The sequence below is a fragment of the Chlorella variabilis genome, assembly GCF_000147415.1.
Source record: "Chlorella variabilis unplaced genomic scaffold CHLNCscaffold_5, whole genome shotgun sequence".
Taxonomy (NCBI): domain Eukaryota; kingdom Viridiplantae; phylum Chlorophyta; class Trebouxiophyceae; order Chlorellales; family Chlorellaceae; genus Chlorella; species Chlorella variabilis.
This window is the reverse complement of record NW_005435083.1, coordinates 239,111-251,520: the sequence shown is the minus strand read 5'-3', so window position 1 is coordinate 251,520 and position 12,410 is coordinate 239,111. Positions and strand designations below refer to the sequence as shown.

The window sequence follows — 12,410 nt, the reverse complement described above, 5'->3', positions numbered from 1 at the left end:
GGCCCCCCCCCCCCCCCGCGCACCTGCCACCACCACCTGGCTGGAGACTGGGAAGTTGGGCGTTGTCAGGGCGACCTGCTGCGGCTGCACCCCAATCTGCTGCGCCAGCTGCTGCGCCACCTGGCTCTGCACCTCCCCCGTGTAGCTCCCCAGGTTGTCCATCACCTGCACCCACCCACACCAGCGCTTGCATGGGCTTACTAGGTCCATAGGCAGGCAGGCAGGCAGGCAGGCAAGGCAGGCCGCCAGGCCAGGCCGGGCCGGGTGGCAGGTCCCGGCCTGGCAGTGGCTGGCATGTGTGGGCGGAAAGAGGCGCATGCGCCCACCTTGTAAGTGAAGTTGCTGTAAGCTGCGGCCACGACGGCGGGCGCCGCCACGGGGGGCGCCTGCAGGGGGCAGGGCGAGGGCGAGGGGCCGATAGGCGCATGCATTGCGGTGCATCGCTGCGCCGCACATGACCCCGCAGTGTGCGATGGGAAAGAGCGCTTGCGTGTTGGCTTGGTGGTGGTGGGCAGGTGGAGCAGGCAGGCGGATGGGGGCAAGGCATCGCAGCGTCAGCAGGGCCACAAACCCACCGGCGCTGGGGGAGAGGGGCTTGGCGGCGGCGAGCTGCAGAGGGCATAGCGGGGTGTGATGAGATGGGGGTTTGCCGTCACGGCCGTCACCAGCGCCTGGCCCAGAGCGCAGCCCCCCACATGGCTGGCTGACGAGCAACATGGCTTATGGCGCGTACCTGGGAGGCGGCGAGGGCGGCGGTGGCGAAGGGGGTGGGGGTGGCGGCGGGGGGCTCTCCTCTGGTTCAGGGCTGGGAGAGGGCTCAGGGGAAGGTGAGGGCTCCGGCTCCGGCTCGGGGGAGGGGGATGGGGAGGGGGAGGGCTGCNGGGAAGAGTAGCATAGGTGAGCCAAGACACGGGCAAAGTAGGGAGCGGCTGTGTCGGCGCTGCGCAGCATGGGGCTCGGGCTTGACGCAGCATACCTTTGGCGCTTGTGCCAGCGGGTTTTCAACCTCAGCAGGCTTTGGCGAGGGCTTTGGCGAGGGCTTTGGCGAAGGCTTGGGAGATGGCTTGGGAGAGGGCTTGGGAGAGGGCTTTGGTGAGGGCTTTGGTGAGGGCTTGGGAGAGGGTTTAGGCTGCAAAAAGACAATGAAAATGCAAGCTGTAAGATGCAGAAAGACAGCAAGGTTGGGCTGGTAAATAAGGGGTTCATAACAGTGTGCATAATCATAACATGGCCTCAAGCAAACCTGTGTTGTTGGTGCTTTGTTGCACAGCGGGAACACGCCGCCGTTGGGGCAGGCTGCAGAACAACAGGCACGTCAGCAGTTCGGGAGAGGTCGAGAGCAGGAGAGCGGCAGCCAGAACACTGAGCGTTGTGCATGTACAGCTTGCATTGCAACAGGCTCACTTGGAGTGTTCGGCTTGGGGGAGGGCTTGGGGGAGGCGCCCTGCACAACACACGCACAAGAAGTGATCCGGTGTGTACAACTGAGGCACGGTTGCAGTGCATGGCACCAAACACACACGCGATGCGCACCTCGCCGGCAGGCTTCTCCTGCACTTCGAAGCCGTCCTCCTCTGCAGGCGCAGGAGGCAGGCAAGGGTCAGGGCTAGCAGCAAGGCAGACATCATCCCAGCAGGCTGGCAGGCACAGCCGCCGTGCGGTCACCTGTTGCCTGCGCCAGCGGGTTTTCAACGCTGCCAGTGGCGCCGCCAGCGCCCGTGCTGTCGCCTGTCGGGTTTGGCTGGAACGACTCGTCCAGGACCTCTGGCGCCGGGTCCTGTGATACATCGCCCACCGCCACGTCGCTCCCATCCGCCTGGCGCGGCAAGCGCCTAAAGGTGTGGCGGCTGGCCAAGCTGACGGCTGCTGCTGCATGCGCGTCCACGTGCTGCTCTTCCTGCAACACACAGGCACATGCAGACGGTCGCATGCGAGAGACCAAACAAGGCATCTTGGTGCAAATGTGCAGCAAGCAGCTGCCAGGTAGGTGCCCCGAGGCCTGCTGCCGAGGCGTGCAAGGGCGGGGCCCCAGCCGGCATCGGTGCGCAGCCCATGCGCCCAGCGGCCGTACTGCCACTCACCATTCCCATCACAACACCCTCCTCTGCTCGTCCCGGTTGGGAGGCTGCAGCGACAGCTACCAGCGCTGCCGCCAAGAGCGCCGCCACCCAGGGCGCTGTCCGCGCTGCGCTGCGCGTCATCGGGGTCCTGCACCGGCGATGGCAGTGTTGGAGCGCTAAGGAGGGCTGCAGGGGCTCGGTGGAGGGGCACCGCGGAGGGCTGGAGCAGTCTCGCCAGGGGGCGTGCCTGGCGTCTCTGTCGTATCACATGGGGTGCAGATGGCCAAATGGGAGTGCTAAGCTTCCCTCAGGGTCTGCTGGCAGTAGTGCACTCAATGACACGCTTTGCTCACAACTCACAGGGGTTGCCTCCGCAAGAGTCTGGAGGGCTATTGCACGCTCTTGAGCATAGACAGCAGAGGTCGGAGAGCCGGAGTGGCGCGCGCCAGGGTGCCCAGCTAACCCGTGCAACTGCCACTGCCTGGAGAGAGCCGGGTTTCCAGCGGGGGTGCCTGATGTCTAATGCTTCGTTAGCAGCGCTGCACGCGCTCTGCCCAGCCCAAAATGAATGGCATTGTGACTGTACCGCCGCACATGTACTGCACAAGTGGGTGGCCTCGCGTAGCAGCTCCGACTCCGCCGCCACCCACCCCTGACATCTTTGTCACGCACATTGCCACCCATCGCCGCCAGTTTGACTTACTCAGGTGAGGGCTGGCGGTCCACATCACCGCCACCCTGTAGGCGTGGTTCTGGCAAACGGGGCTGAGTCTCGCCCTGGCGCATTCTGGCTCTTGATCACATGGGCAGCTCGCGGCGCTTTGGGTTGTCGCCGGGCAGGCACCGCCGCCGGCCAGTGGTGGTGCCGCGCCGCCGTTCCGGGGTTGGGGAGCGCCCGCGGGCCTGCCGTTGCCCGTCTCACTCCATGTGCCACCTCCTCTGCCGCTCCCCCCGCTCCTGTGCAGCACCATGACTTCCAAGGCCGAGGCCCTGTTCACCTTCAAGAGCTTTGGCTCCAACGGGCTGCCCTCGGAGGCGCCCGTGGTCGGCATCAGCACGGTGCTGAAGAAGAGGCAGGGCGATGCCACGCTGAGCCTGCAGCTCAATGACAGCACTCTGCGCGACCCCAAGAGCCTCAAGGGCGTGGTGCTGGCTGCCGAGAAGCCCCTGGGAGGTGGGTGGCTCGCAGGGCTCGGATGTGCGGGGTCTGTTTTCGTTGCGGGAGTGCGGTGGCCGGCCGCAGCTATGCTCCAGGGCAGCCAGCGCATGAATTGTCGGCCCAGTATTCAGCAAAGAGCCGTGCGTTGCTGCTTCTCAGGCGTTCGGATGCCCGCCTGCCCCAGCCTTGCGCCTGCGCACTAACCAGGCCAGCCCACCTGCCTGTGCCGCCGCAGCCGGTGTGAAGGGCACCATTGCTTACAACGCGGGCGCCAAGGACACCATTGCCACCGTGACGATCGACAAGAAGCTCAACGGCAACGACCTGAGCCTGAAGGGCAGCTACCAGTTTGCGGGCGATGTGTTCATCCTGCAGGTCGGTTGCAGGCGTTGTTTGTCTTGCAGAAACAAGCTGTAGAAGCAGGCTGGGCCGGCTCTCCAGAGTCCGTGGAGGTGCAAGAAAGCAGGCGCATGCCGGCTAGGGCTGCTCATAGGTGGTGTGAGTGCGTCAAACGTGCTGCAGGAGACATGGAAGTTCAACAAGCAGAACAAGCTGGTGGGAACGTGAGTGCTGATTGGATGAGGGTCTTGTCTTGAGTTTGGCTGGCAGCCCAAATGTTGCGCGTGTTGTGCAGCCGGAGCGGCCGGGGGGGTTGGAACCTGCCCAGGCATGCATGCGACACAGGCCTCACCCTGACCTGTTGCCTGTGTGCTGCCACAGCTACAACTTTGCCAAGGAGGAGGCGGTGTTTTCGCTTGAGCACACCCGCGGCTCCCTCAAGCTGGGCGCCCTCTACTCCCTCAAGGTGGGCAGCCCCCCATGCCAGCATGCTGTGCAGCAACACCTTGCGCTGCACGTCCCTGCTGCCCTATCTGGCCGCCCCTGTCCTGCCCCGCCCGGACCTGGCGCAGACAGAGAAGCCGGTGGTGAGCATTGAGAAGAAGCGGGGCAAGGACACCTTCTCGGCGGCGTATGGCATCAAGGATGAGGCCACCACGCTGAGCTGGCAGCACAAGCCGTTCAAGGTGGGGCGGGGCCAGACCTTGCTGGTGCAAGGCAGCACCCCAGCGGCATTGCGGCGTTGCACCGCGGCGTGCGGTGCAACATGGTAACGAAACACTGGATTCCCTGACGCACTCGCTGCAGACGATTGTGCGGGGCAAGGCCGGCAAGGGCGGCGTGAAGGGCGTGACTGCGGCGGTGCTCATCACACACGAGTTTGAGCTGTGAGGGGCCTGCCGCAAGGCACCTCAGCCATGCTGACGCGACTGGCGCACCCCGCACCCTTGCACTGCCTCGATTCCTTGGCTTCCAGCATGCATGGAGGCTGGGAGAGCCCGGCGGCTGAGGAATGACCAGCACTGCTGCACGTGCTATTCTTTGCACTCCTCTGCACACCCAAGCGCGATAGACACTGCCTGGGGCACCTCGGAGTTTCTACAGACAGTCTCTTTGCTACAAGCACTGACTACTCCCTTGCATGTATGTGCATTCTTCTCCCTTCTCGTTCCTCCCTTCTTTTCGCTCCAGAGAGGTACCCTGCATCCTCTGCTGCACAATGGTGCTTGATTTCTCCCCTAGTGCAATGCTATTCCCGCCAGCAGAACTAGCAGGCACTCTGCAGCCCACCACTTGGCGGCGGTGCGTTTGCACTGGCGGGTGGCGGCAGCCTGGTGATGGGCTGCAGGGGCGATCGGATCCGCCCTGCAGGCATGCATTCCCAACAAGCGCTGCAGTGGCTCCTCTCTGCAAGCCCTATGCTGCCAAGCCAAGCACACAAGTGTTCACATGTGCCAAGGTGCCCAACGTGTGTCTCCCGCACTCGGCTCGGCTGCTGCTATCCTTCGTTTGCGTAAAACCAGTCCGGCGGCAATCACACAAGCACATCAGTCTGTCGTCAAAGGCGCCCATTTTTGCAGCTCCCCAGGGACAACCCATGCTCAAGCGCCGGCCCTTGAGCGGCCCCCGCGCCCCGCTCGTCCTCTTTCCGAGCGCCAGCTCTAGCAGGTAAACAGCTGCGCCGCCCGCTGTTGCGCAGCATGCAGCTGGGAGGCATGGGAGCAGCATGGGCAGGGGGAGGGGCGTGCAGATTGCAGCGGCCAGCAGGGTCGCGTGCATCCATCTGAGACGTGTGGCAACCTGCCCGGCCCAAGATGGGCGCGCCGCACACACACTGGGCAGCAATCACCCAGCATGGACGCTGCGGCGGGGCTGGAGACGTGCAGACAGCCCTGGGGGATCATGCGCCTCATGCGGATGAGGGGGCATGCGCGGCACCGGGATGCAGGACACCGTCTGGGGGCGGCGCGGCAGCGGGCGGCGGCAGCCCGCTCCACCCCAGCGCACCTGCCCATTCTGTTCGCTAGTAGGTGGCTCATGGAGGGGCTGCACGTCATGTGCTTGCAGGTTGGATCAAGATGAAGCAGCTGGTCGCGTCGAGGACGCTCGCCATCCCCGATGATGTGTCCATCGAGGTGAAGGCCCGCAAGGTCCGCGTGAAGGGCCCCCGCGGTGAGTGTGCTGCCACGCCTGCGCTGCTGCCGCACCATGCGCAGCTTGTGTGCATGCACTGTGGGCACCACTGCACGCACAGCCGGCGCACGAGGCAGCCCAGCGGCAGCAGCAGTGGCAGCGGTGGCAGTGGCAAGCGGCGGCTCGGTCTGTGCTCCCTACAGCAGCTTTGCACCTGAGGAACAGCCCGCCGTTGAGAGCAGCAGGCAGCAGCAGCAGGCGGGGGCTGCAGCCGGCGCAGGTGCACATGACGGCATGATGCGGCGCGCAGCGGGGTGGCTACCGCGGCACGTTGCGGCTGGCAGGCTCACGCATTGAGGCAGCACACCTGCCATGTACCCAAGCCGGGCGCGCAGCATTTTGCCGGCCACCCAGCGCATGGGGATGTCAGGCAGCCTTTGGCACGCACGGGCTGCTGGCCACCCATCCACTATGTGCTGGGCACGGCGCGCCGCCTCGCGCGCATGCACGGCGGACTGGCTGACGCCGTGCCGTGCTGCCGCCGCTCCCCGCCCGCGCTTCTGCCGGCCTGCCCGCCTGCAGGCACCCTGCAGCGCGACTTCAAGCACCTTGCCGTGGACATGTTCCTGACTGAGGAGGAGGGCAGCAAGGTGCTCAAGGTGGACTGCCACTTTGGGCGGCGCAAGGCGCTGGCGTCCATCCGCACCTGCACCTCGCACGTGCAGGTGCGCACCCGCCCTGCCGCCGCCCGCCGGTGGCCCGGCGTGTGCCGTGGGCAGCCCGCTTGTGCCATAGGCAGCCGCTGCTGCATCGACAGCCGCTCGCTCGCTGGCAGCGGCAGCCAGCAGCACGCGTAGCCGACTGGCCCGTGTGCACAGGCTGGCTGGAGGAACCGCACCCGCGGCGCGGCGGCTGCAGGAGCTGCGCGGCGGCTTGTCGTGCGGCAGCCTGCCCCATGTTGCTGCTGCACAACTGCGCCGCCGGCTGCACGCGCCGCCGTGGCCGCGCCTGCCCCGTCCCGCCTCGCCTGCCGACGCCAGGCCTGCGCGCCGCCCTGCCGCTGCTCATTCTTGCAGAACATGATCACCGGCGTGACCAAGGGCTTTGAGTACAAGATGCGCCTCGTGTACGCCCACTTCCCCATCAACATCAACATCGAGAGTGAGTGCAGCAGCAGCGGCGGCGGCGGTGGCCTGCCAGCCTGCCAGCCTCGCCTCGCCGCTGCCTCACGCCTCGCGCTGCCGCTGCCGCTGCTGCTGTCCCTCACCCCTCCCTGCCCCGCCCCGCCCCGCAGACAAGGGCGGCAAGGTGGAGATCCGCAACTTCCTGGGCGAGAAGATTGTGCGGGTGGTGGACATGCTGCCGGGCGTGACGTGCGAGCGCAGCGCCGCCGTCAAGGACGAGCTGATCCTCACCGGCAACGACATCGAGCTGGTGTCCCGCAGCAGCGCGCTCATCCACCAGGTGCGGCGGCGCGGCGGGGCTGCGCGGGGCGGGCTGGGTTGGCGGGCGCCGAAGGTGATGCTGCCGACCCCGATGCCCGTGCATGCCCCCTCACCGCTCCCCTGCCGCCCGGCTGCCGCAGAAGTGCCTGGTGAAGAAGAAGGACATCCGCAAGTTCCTGGACGGCATCTACCTCAGCGCCAGAAGTACCATCCCTCAGGGCGAAGAGTAGGAGGATTTGACGGGCAGGGAGCCTGCAAGGCGGCCCCAGCAGGACGCGCGTGCGCTCGCAGCGGCATCCGTGCTTAAGGAGCGGGACCCCCGTGCCATGTCGCAGCAGCCACCCTGTAACGCACCAGTGGAACAGATGGGGGGCCAGTATGCTGGTGAAAGAGGGGAAGGGCAGTGCGGCATGCGTGGGGTAGCTGGTCTGACGCGGGCACGCGCGACAAACGGCGGGGGGGTGCCACCTGTCGTCGGCGAGGTGGTTGAGCAGAGTTGGCGTAGTGCAACCGCCCCAATTCAATTCAATTTGGCTGTGGCAAATCCTGCTGGAGCAACCCAGTCTTGCAACGCGGCAAGCCAGCCGGCTTCCGCGTCGCCACCGGCCATCCTGGGCTGCCCGGCCTTTTGATTGCCATCTACCATTTGCATGCAAAAAGGGCGCTAACAGCAGATCGCTAGCAGCGCTCCTGCCCCCCTGGACCGCGCTTTGGGCTGGGGCAATTCGCCCACTCACTCTTGCGGCTTTGAGAATTGAATCGAACTGCAGAAGCCATGGAAGGGCACGACCCCAGTGCAGTTGCAGCTGGCGGAGACGGCAGCACGGCCGCCCCCGCGGTGGCGGCGCCGCTGCTGCCGCCACGCGCCCCGCCGCGCCGCCTGAGCTCCACCCCGCTGGGCTCGTATGTCAGCGAGCCGCCCAGCACCCTGGCCATGATGCGCACCTACGCGCAGGACCTGCTGTCCCACCAGGGCGAGGAGGTACAGCAGCAGGCGGTGCCCGCCGGCGAAATCCCGGCGGCCTGGCGCGGCAGCGGCGCGCCCGCGTCTGGCGGCGCCATCGAGCTGCCGCCCGTGTCGCTGGTGGGCAAGGGCCCGCTGGAGCGGCCCACGCACTTCCAGCTGGGCCCCACCATCAGCACGCCGCGGCGACGCACCGCGCCGGCAGAGGCGGGGTGCCCCGGCGGCGACGCCTCCTCACCCGCCTACGCCAAGCTGCGCTCCTCTATAGGTGCGCACCGGCAGGCCCGGCAACAGGTGGACTGCAGGATCGCCATGCATGCAGATGGGTGGACTGGTGGGGGCCCGCTGCACACCCGTCGCTGCCCACTGGCAGCGAGTCGCAAGCGCAGCGCCGCGTGGGCTGCGATGCAGGGTGGGTAACCTCCAACAGCCCCGGCAGCGCGGGCAACGAGGTGGTGCTGGAGCACCGGGTGGCGGGCGACCTCATCATCAGCTCCGCCACAGCCAGGGCGGCAGCCGGCCGGTCGCCGGCCCATGACCCGCTGCGGCGCCGCCCCATACTGCGCGCATCCGCGGGCTCGGTGCCAGGCGGCCCGCTCCCCGGCGCATCCCCGCCCGGCGATGTAGGCCCCGCCGCCGCCTCCCCCGCCAAGAAGGCCGCCGACAGCGACTCGGACGATGGCAAGGCAAGGCGGCAGCAGGCGTGGCGGCCGAGGCGGGCGTCTCCGTGCTCTGGCGCTGTGCCACACAACAGTGCCCACCACCTCCCCAGCCTGGCCGACTGTGAGGATCCACACCGGTTGACAGGCCCGCCACCGCCGCCACAGCATCTGCCGCCACCACGGCTGCCGTGTTGCAGGGCGACGACATGGATTCCCTGGATTTTGAGGGCAGGCAGAAGCCGTGGTACAAGAAGAAGAAGTTCTGGCTCATCGCGGGGCCCCTGCTCGTCAGCTTCGCCTTCATCCTGGCGGTACGGCGCAGGCGGAGCTGCGGCACGCTGTGCCCGCTGCATGCGGCTGTCGCCGTGTGCATGCGCAGGCCTGAGCACGCGTCGCAGGCGCCGGCGTGCGCCCGTCCATCCCACTGATCGGCAGGCCGCGCCTCTTCGCTCGCTGCGCAGGGCGTGCTGTACCTCGTGTACAACGAGGACCAGCGGGTGGGCGAGTTCCAGATGTGGCGCCTCTGCTTCTTCTTTGCCGGGTGGGTGGGGGCTGCTGGGGCACACACGCCCCGCCATGGTCGTCGTCAAGGCGCTGTCGTCAACTTTTTGGCCGCCACCGGTCAGCAGCCGTGGCCGACCCGCCCCGCTCGTGCCGCCGCAGGCTGCCGATCATCTGGTGGATCGGGCGCGGCTCTATGGACCTGGCGGTTTGGGGCGTGGAGCGCACCATGTTCACCTGGCAAAAGTGAGCGCTGCGAGGGGCCCGTTTTGCGTGCTGCGCTGCCGGGCGGCGGCGCGTGCACGCCCAGGGGAGGGCAGCAGGCGTGGCGGAGGCGGGCCAGCTGATCCACACGCCGCCCTGTGTGTCCTTTTTGGCGTGCAGCGCTCTGTACTATGCCTATGCTGTGCGGGTGAGTGGGCGGCAGCCGCCCCACGCCGTGCACAGAGCTGCATGCCCCCTGCACTGAGGCTGCCCCGACTGACTGCGGCGCCCTCCGGCGGGAGCTGCGCCGCGGCTGAGCAGGCCGCGTGGATGCGTTGCGCGGCCCTCCTTCCCTGCCTGGGCTGTGCTGCAGAAGCCCATGGCAAACGTGATCCGTGCCGGCCTCACCACCGGCTGGTGGGCGCTCATCATGAGTGAGCGGCGGCGCGCGCCGCCATCCAGACCTTGCCGCGCCAGCCGGCGGCAGCCGCGCCTCGCCCGGCGGCCGCTGACCGGTCTGCCCTCTCTGCGCCTGTCCTCTGCAGCTGCCCTGTCTGGCGACATGAACGACACGCTGGTCACCTGGTACAACAACGTGCTCAAGGTGCTGGGCTGCCTCACGCTGTTCATGACAGCGAATCTCCTGAAAGTGGGCTTCGCCAAGATGGTGGCCTCCAAGTTCAACCAGCAGGCCCACTACCAGAAGATGCACGACGCTCTGAAGCGGGTGGGCCCGGGCGGCGGCGCCTGGCGCCACCTGCGGCCGGGGTCCGTTGCCTGGCTATGAGGCCGCGCGGCTGCTCGCCGGGCAGCAGCGCCGCGCCCCACGCCGCCGACGCCGGCCGCCCCCCACCCCCGTGTGCAGGAGTACCTGCTGCACCTCATGCTGCAGCCGCGCCAGCGGTACACCGAGTTTGAGGAGCTGGCGGAGGCGGAGGCGGCGGGGTGCGAGGGCGAGGACGACCTGGGGCGCTCCGAGTCGGGTGAGGCGAGGCCGGCCCCCGCCGTGTGCCGCACACACCCGTACGCCCTGGCGGCTCGGGCGGTCGGCGCTGGCGGGGCAATGCTCTCCTGTTGCTCATCCCGCCGCCGTCTCCTCTGCCCCCCGCCCCCCCTTCCTCTCCTGCCAGCCCCGGCCAACATCCACCACCACTCGCCCATGAAGCAAAACACGCTGGTGCGGCTGTTCCGGCGCAGCAGCAAGCCGTCGGAGCGCCACCAGCACAGCGCGGAGGTGGACAGGACCAGCAGCCGCACGCTGAAAGACAGGGTGAGGCGCCGGCAGGGCGGGCACCGGGCCGTGGCGGCAGCGGGCCAGGGCACCTGCTCACCGTTGCTGCCCCGATGCGCTGCCAAAATGCTCTCAGCCTTGCAATCGGCCGGGCAAACCATGCAGCGCATCCGGGCAGACAGCGTGCCATCCCACCACCCCACCACCCCACCACCACCACCACCACCACCACCTGCACCCCTCTCCCTCTGCTTCCCCAGGTCATGTTTTGGCGCGCCAGCCAGGCCGACCTGCACGCGATCGACGAGGGGGAGGAAGAGGAGGAGCAGCAGGGCGGCGGCGGCAGCCAGGGCAGCCTGCCTCCCGGCGCGGTGGCTGTGGACATGACCAACGGCGGTCGGTCGGTGGGGCAGGAGGAGCCGCTGCTGGACCACCCAGAGCACCCGCTCCCGCACCCGCTCCCGGCCAGGGCGGCGTCGGCAGGCGGCGGCACGCCCGCGGGCTCGGTGCCGCCGTCCCCCGTCAAGCACGGCTCCCCCGCCAAGCCGCCGCCCTCGCCGCTGTCCAAGCTGGTGCGGCACCGCAGCGACGCGCTGGAGGCGGCGGGGGTGGAGGCCGGGGGGCTGACGCCACGCGCCACCGCGCTGCCGCTGCCCGACTGCGGAGGCGCGGCGGGCAGCCGGGAGCCCAGCGTGGCGGGGGGCAGGGCGTTTGTGCGCGCGCCCCGGCTCTCGGTGCAGCGCGCCGCCTCCATCACCTCCATGCGATCGGCCAGGTCGCGCGCGGCGGCGGATGCCGTGCCGCCGCCCAAAAAGGTGCGGCTGGGGCCGGGGGGTGGGAAGGTTCGACGGGCCGCGGCGCTGCGTGCGTGTGGTGCCTAGCCCTGCCTCACCCGGCCACGCGCTGCCGTGCACTGCGCTGTGCAGGCGCTGCTGGCACACGCCAGCAGCATGAGCAGCAGCAGCAGCGCCAAGGCGATGATGGCGCTGAGGATGAGCAAGATGGTGGGCGGCGGCGGCGGCGGCGGCAGGGCCGCGGGCCCGCGCCTCGCCTGCCTGCCCCGCGCACGTGCAGCGCCAGCTGCTGGCGCCTGTCCCGCTCGCCTGCGGGCGGCCCCCCTGTACCGCCTCACTCACAAGCAGTGCCATGCTTGCCTGCAGGAGAAGTACATTCGGAAGCACGCGCTGGAGGTGCGCGGTGTGGCGGCTCGGGGCGGCGCGGCGCCCTCTCTGCTTGCCGCATGGCTGACCGGCTGGCAGCCGCACCCCCTGCAGGTGACGTTCAAGGACACCCTGAGCCGCACCGAGCGCAGCGAGCAGGTGACCACTGAGCTGGAGGCCAAGAAGCTGGGCTTCTACCTCTTCCACAACCTCAAGGCAGACTACGACAGGCACGGGGTTGGGTGGGGTGGGGGTGGGGTGGGTGGGGGGCGGCATCGGGGCCCAGGCAACGCTGGGCAGGCGTGGGAGGGCTGGGAGCTTAGCCCCTGGCACGCGCCTGGCCGCCAGCGGTGCCCTGCTGGCCCTGCTGGGGAGGCACACGCCCTGCTGGCCGCCCGCCCGCTGTCGCCGCAGGGACTACATCGTGCTGGATGACCTGGAGCAGTTTCTGAGCGAGAAGGATGCCAAGGCGGGCATGGACATGCTGGATGAGGACGACAACGGGCAGGTCAACGTGCAGGTGTGTGTGTGGGGGGGGGGGGGGGGGGGCCC

General features: G+C 68.3%; 4 protein-coding genes across 4 annotated transcripts in view; 3 read left to right on the top strand and 1 right to left on the bottom strand.

Annotated features, from left to right (window-relative positions):
- CHLNCDRAFT_142753 (hypothetical protein) overlaps positions 1-2,201 on the bottom strand; it is a gene marked incomplete at both ends in the record, with an annotated part of 8,866 nt that extends 6,665 nt beyond the window's left edge. Inside the window, 5 exons of the mRNA XM_005849409.1 lie at positions 37-165; positions 327-386; positions 1,534-1,574; positions 1,666-1,897; positions 2,142-2,201. Of these exons, the coding sequence (XP_005849471.1) occupies positions 37-165; positions 327-386; positions 1,534-1,574; positions 1,666-1,897; positions 2,142-2,201 (522 nt within the window). The remainder of the gene's footprint in view (positions 1-36; positions 166-326; positions 387-1,533; positions 1,575-1,665; positions 1,898-2,141) is intronic.
- Positions 2,202-3,029: 828 nt separating this feature from the next.
- Positions 3,030-4,449, top strand: CHLNCDRAFT_142752 (expressed protein; the record flags this gene model as incomplete). The annotated part of the gene is made up of 6 exons (XM_005849679.1): positions 3,030-3,234; positions 3,455-3,594; positions 3,742-3,782; positions 3,940-4,024; positions 4,131-4,244; positions 4,366-4,449. 6 exons carry the CDS (start codon positions 3,030-3,032, stop codon positions 4,447-4,449), a joined length of 669 nt encoding a protein of 222 aa, XP_005849741.1.
- Positions 4,450-5,216: 767 nt separating this feature from the next.
- On the top strand, positions 5,217-7,500 carry CHLNCDRAFT_59621 (hypothetical protein). Its single transcript, XM_005849678.1, has 5 exons — positions 5,217-5,730; positions 6,274-6,416; positions 6,768-6,852; positions 6,986-7,155; positions 7,277-7,500. The coding sequence occupies exons 1-5, from the start codon at positions 5,637-5,639 to the stop codon at positions 7,364-7,366; spliced, it is 582 nt and encodes a 193-aa protein (XP_005849740.1). The 5' UTR covers positions 5,217-5,636; the 3' UTR covers positions 7,367-7,500.
- A 176-nt stretch (positions 7,501-7,676) lies between these two features.
- The window catches only part of CHLNCDRAFT_57189 (hypothetical protein), a gene marked incomplete at its 3' end in the record, with an annotated part of 6,503 nt that continues 1,769 nt past the window's right edge, over positions 7,677-12,410 (top strand). Inside the window, exons 1-14 of the mRNA XM_005849677.1 lie at positions 7,677-8,368; positions 8,512-8,681; positions 8,960-9,073; positions 9,224-9,303; positions 9,426-9,509; positions 9,648-9,675; positions 9,841-9,901; positions 10,013-10,194; positions 10,333-10,450; positions 10,598-10,737; positions 10,959-11,513; positions 11,625-11,702; positions 11,973-12,100; positions 12,273-12,378. Coding sequence (XP_005849739.1) covers positions 7,912-8,368; positions 8,512-8,681; positions 8,960-9,073; positions 9,224-9,303; positions 9,426-9,509; positions 9,648-9,675; positions 9,841-9,901; positions 10,013-10,194; positions 10,333-10,450; positions 10,598-10,737; positions 10,959-11,513; positions 11,625-11,702; positions 11,973-12,100; positions 12,273-12,378 — 2,301 coding nt within the window. The 5' untranslated portion in view covers positions 7,677-7,911. The remainder of the gene's footprint in view (positions 8,369-8,511; positions 8,682-8,959; positions 9,074-9,223; positions 9,304-9,425; positions 9,510-9,647; positions 9,676-9,840; positions 9,902-10,012; positions 10,195-10,332; positions 10,451-10,597; positions 10,738-10,958; positions 11,514-11,624; positions 11,703-11,972; positions 12,101-12,272; positions 12,379-12,410) is intronic.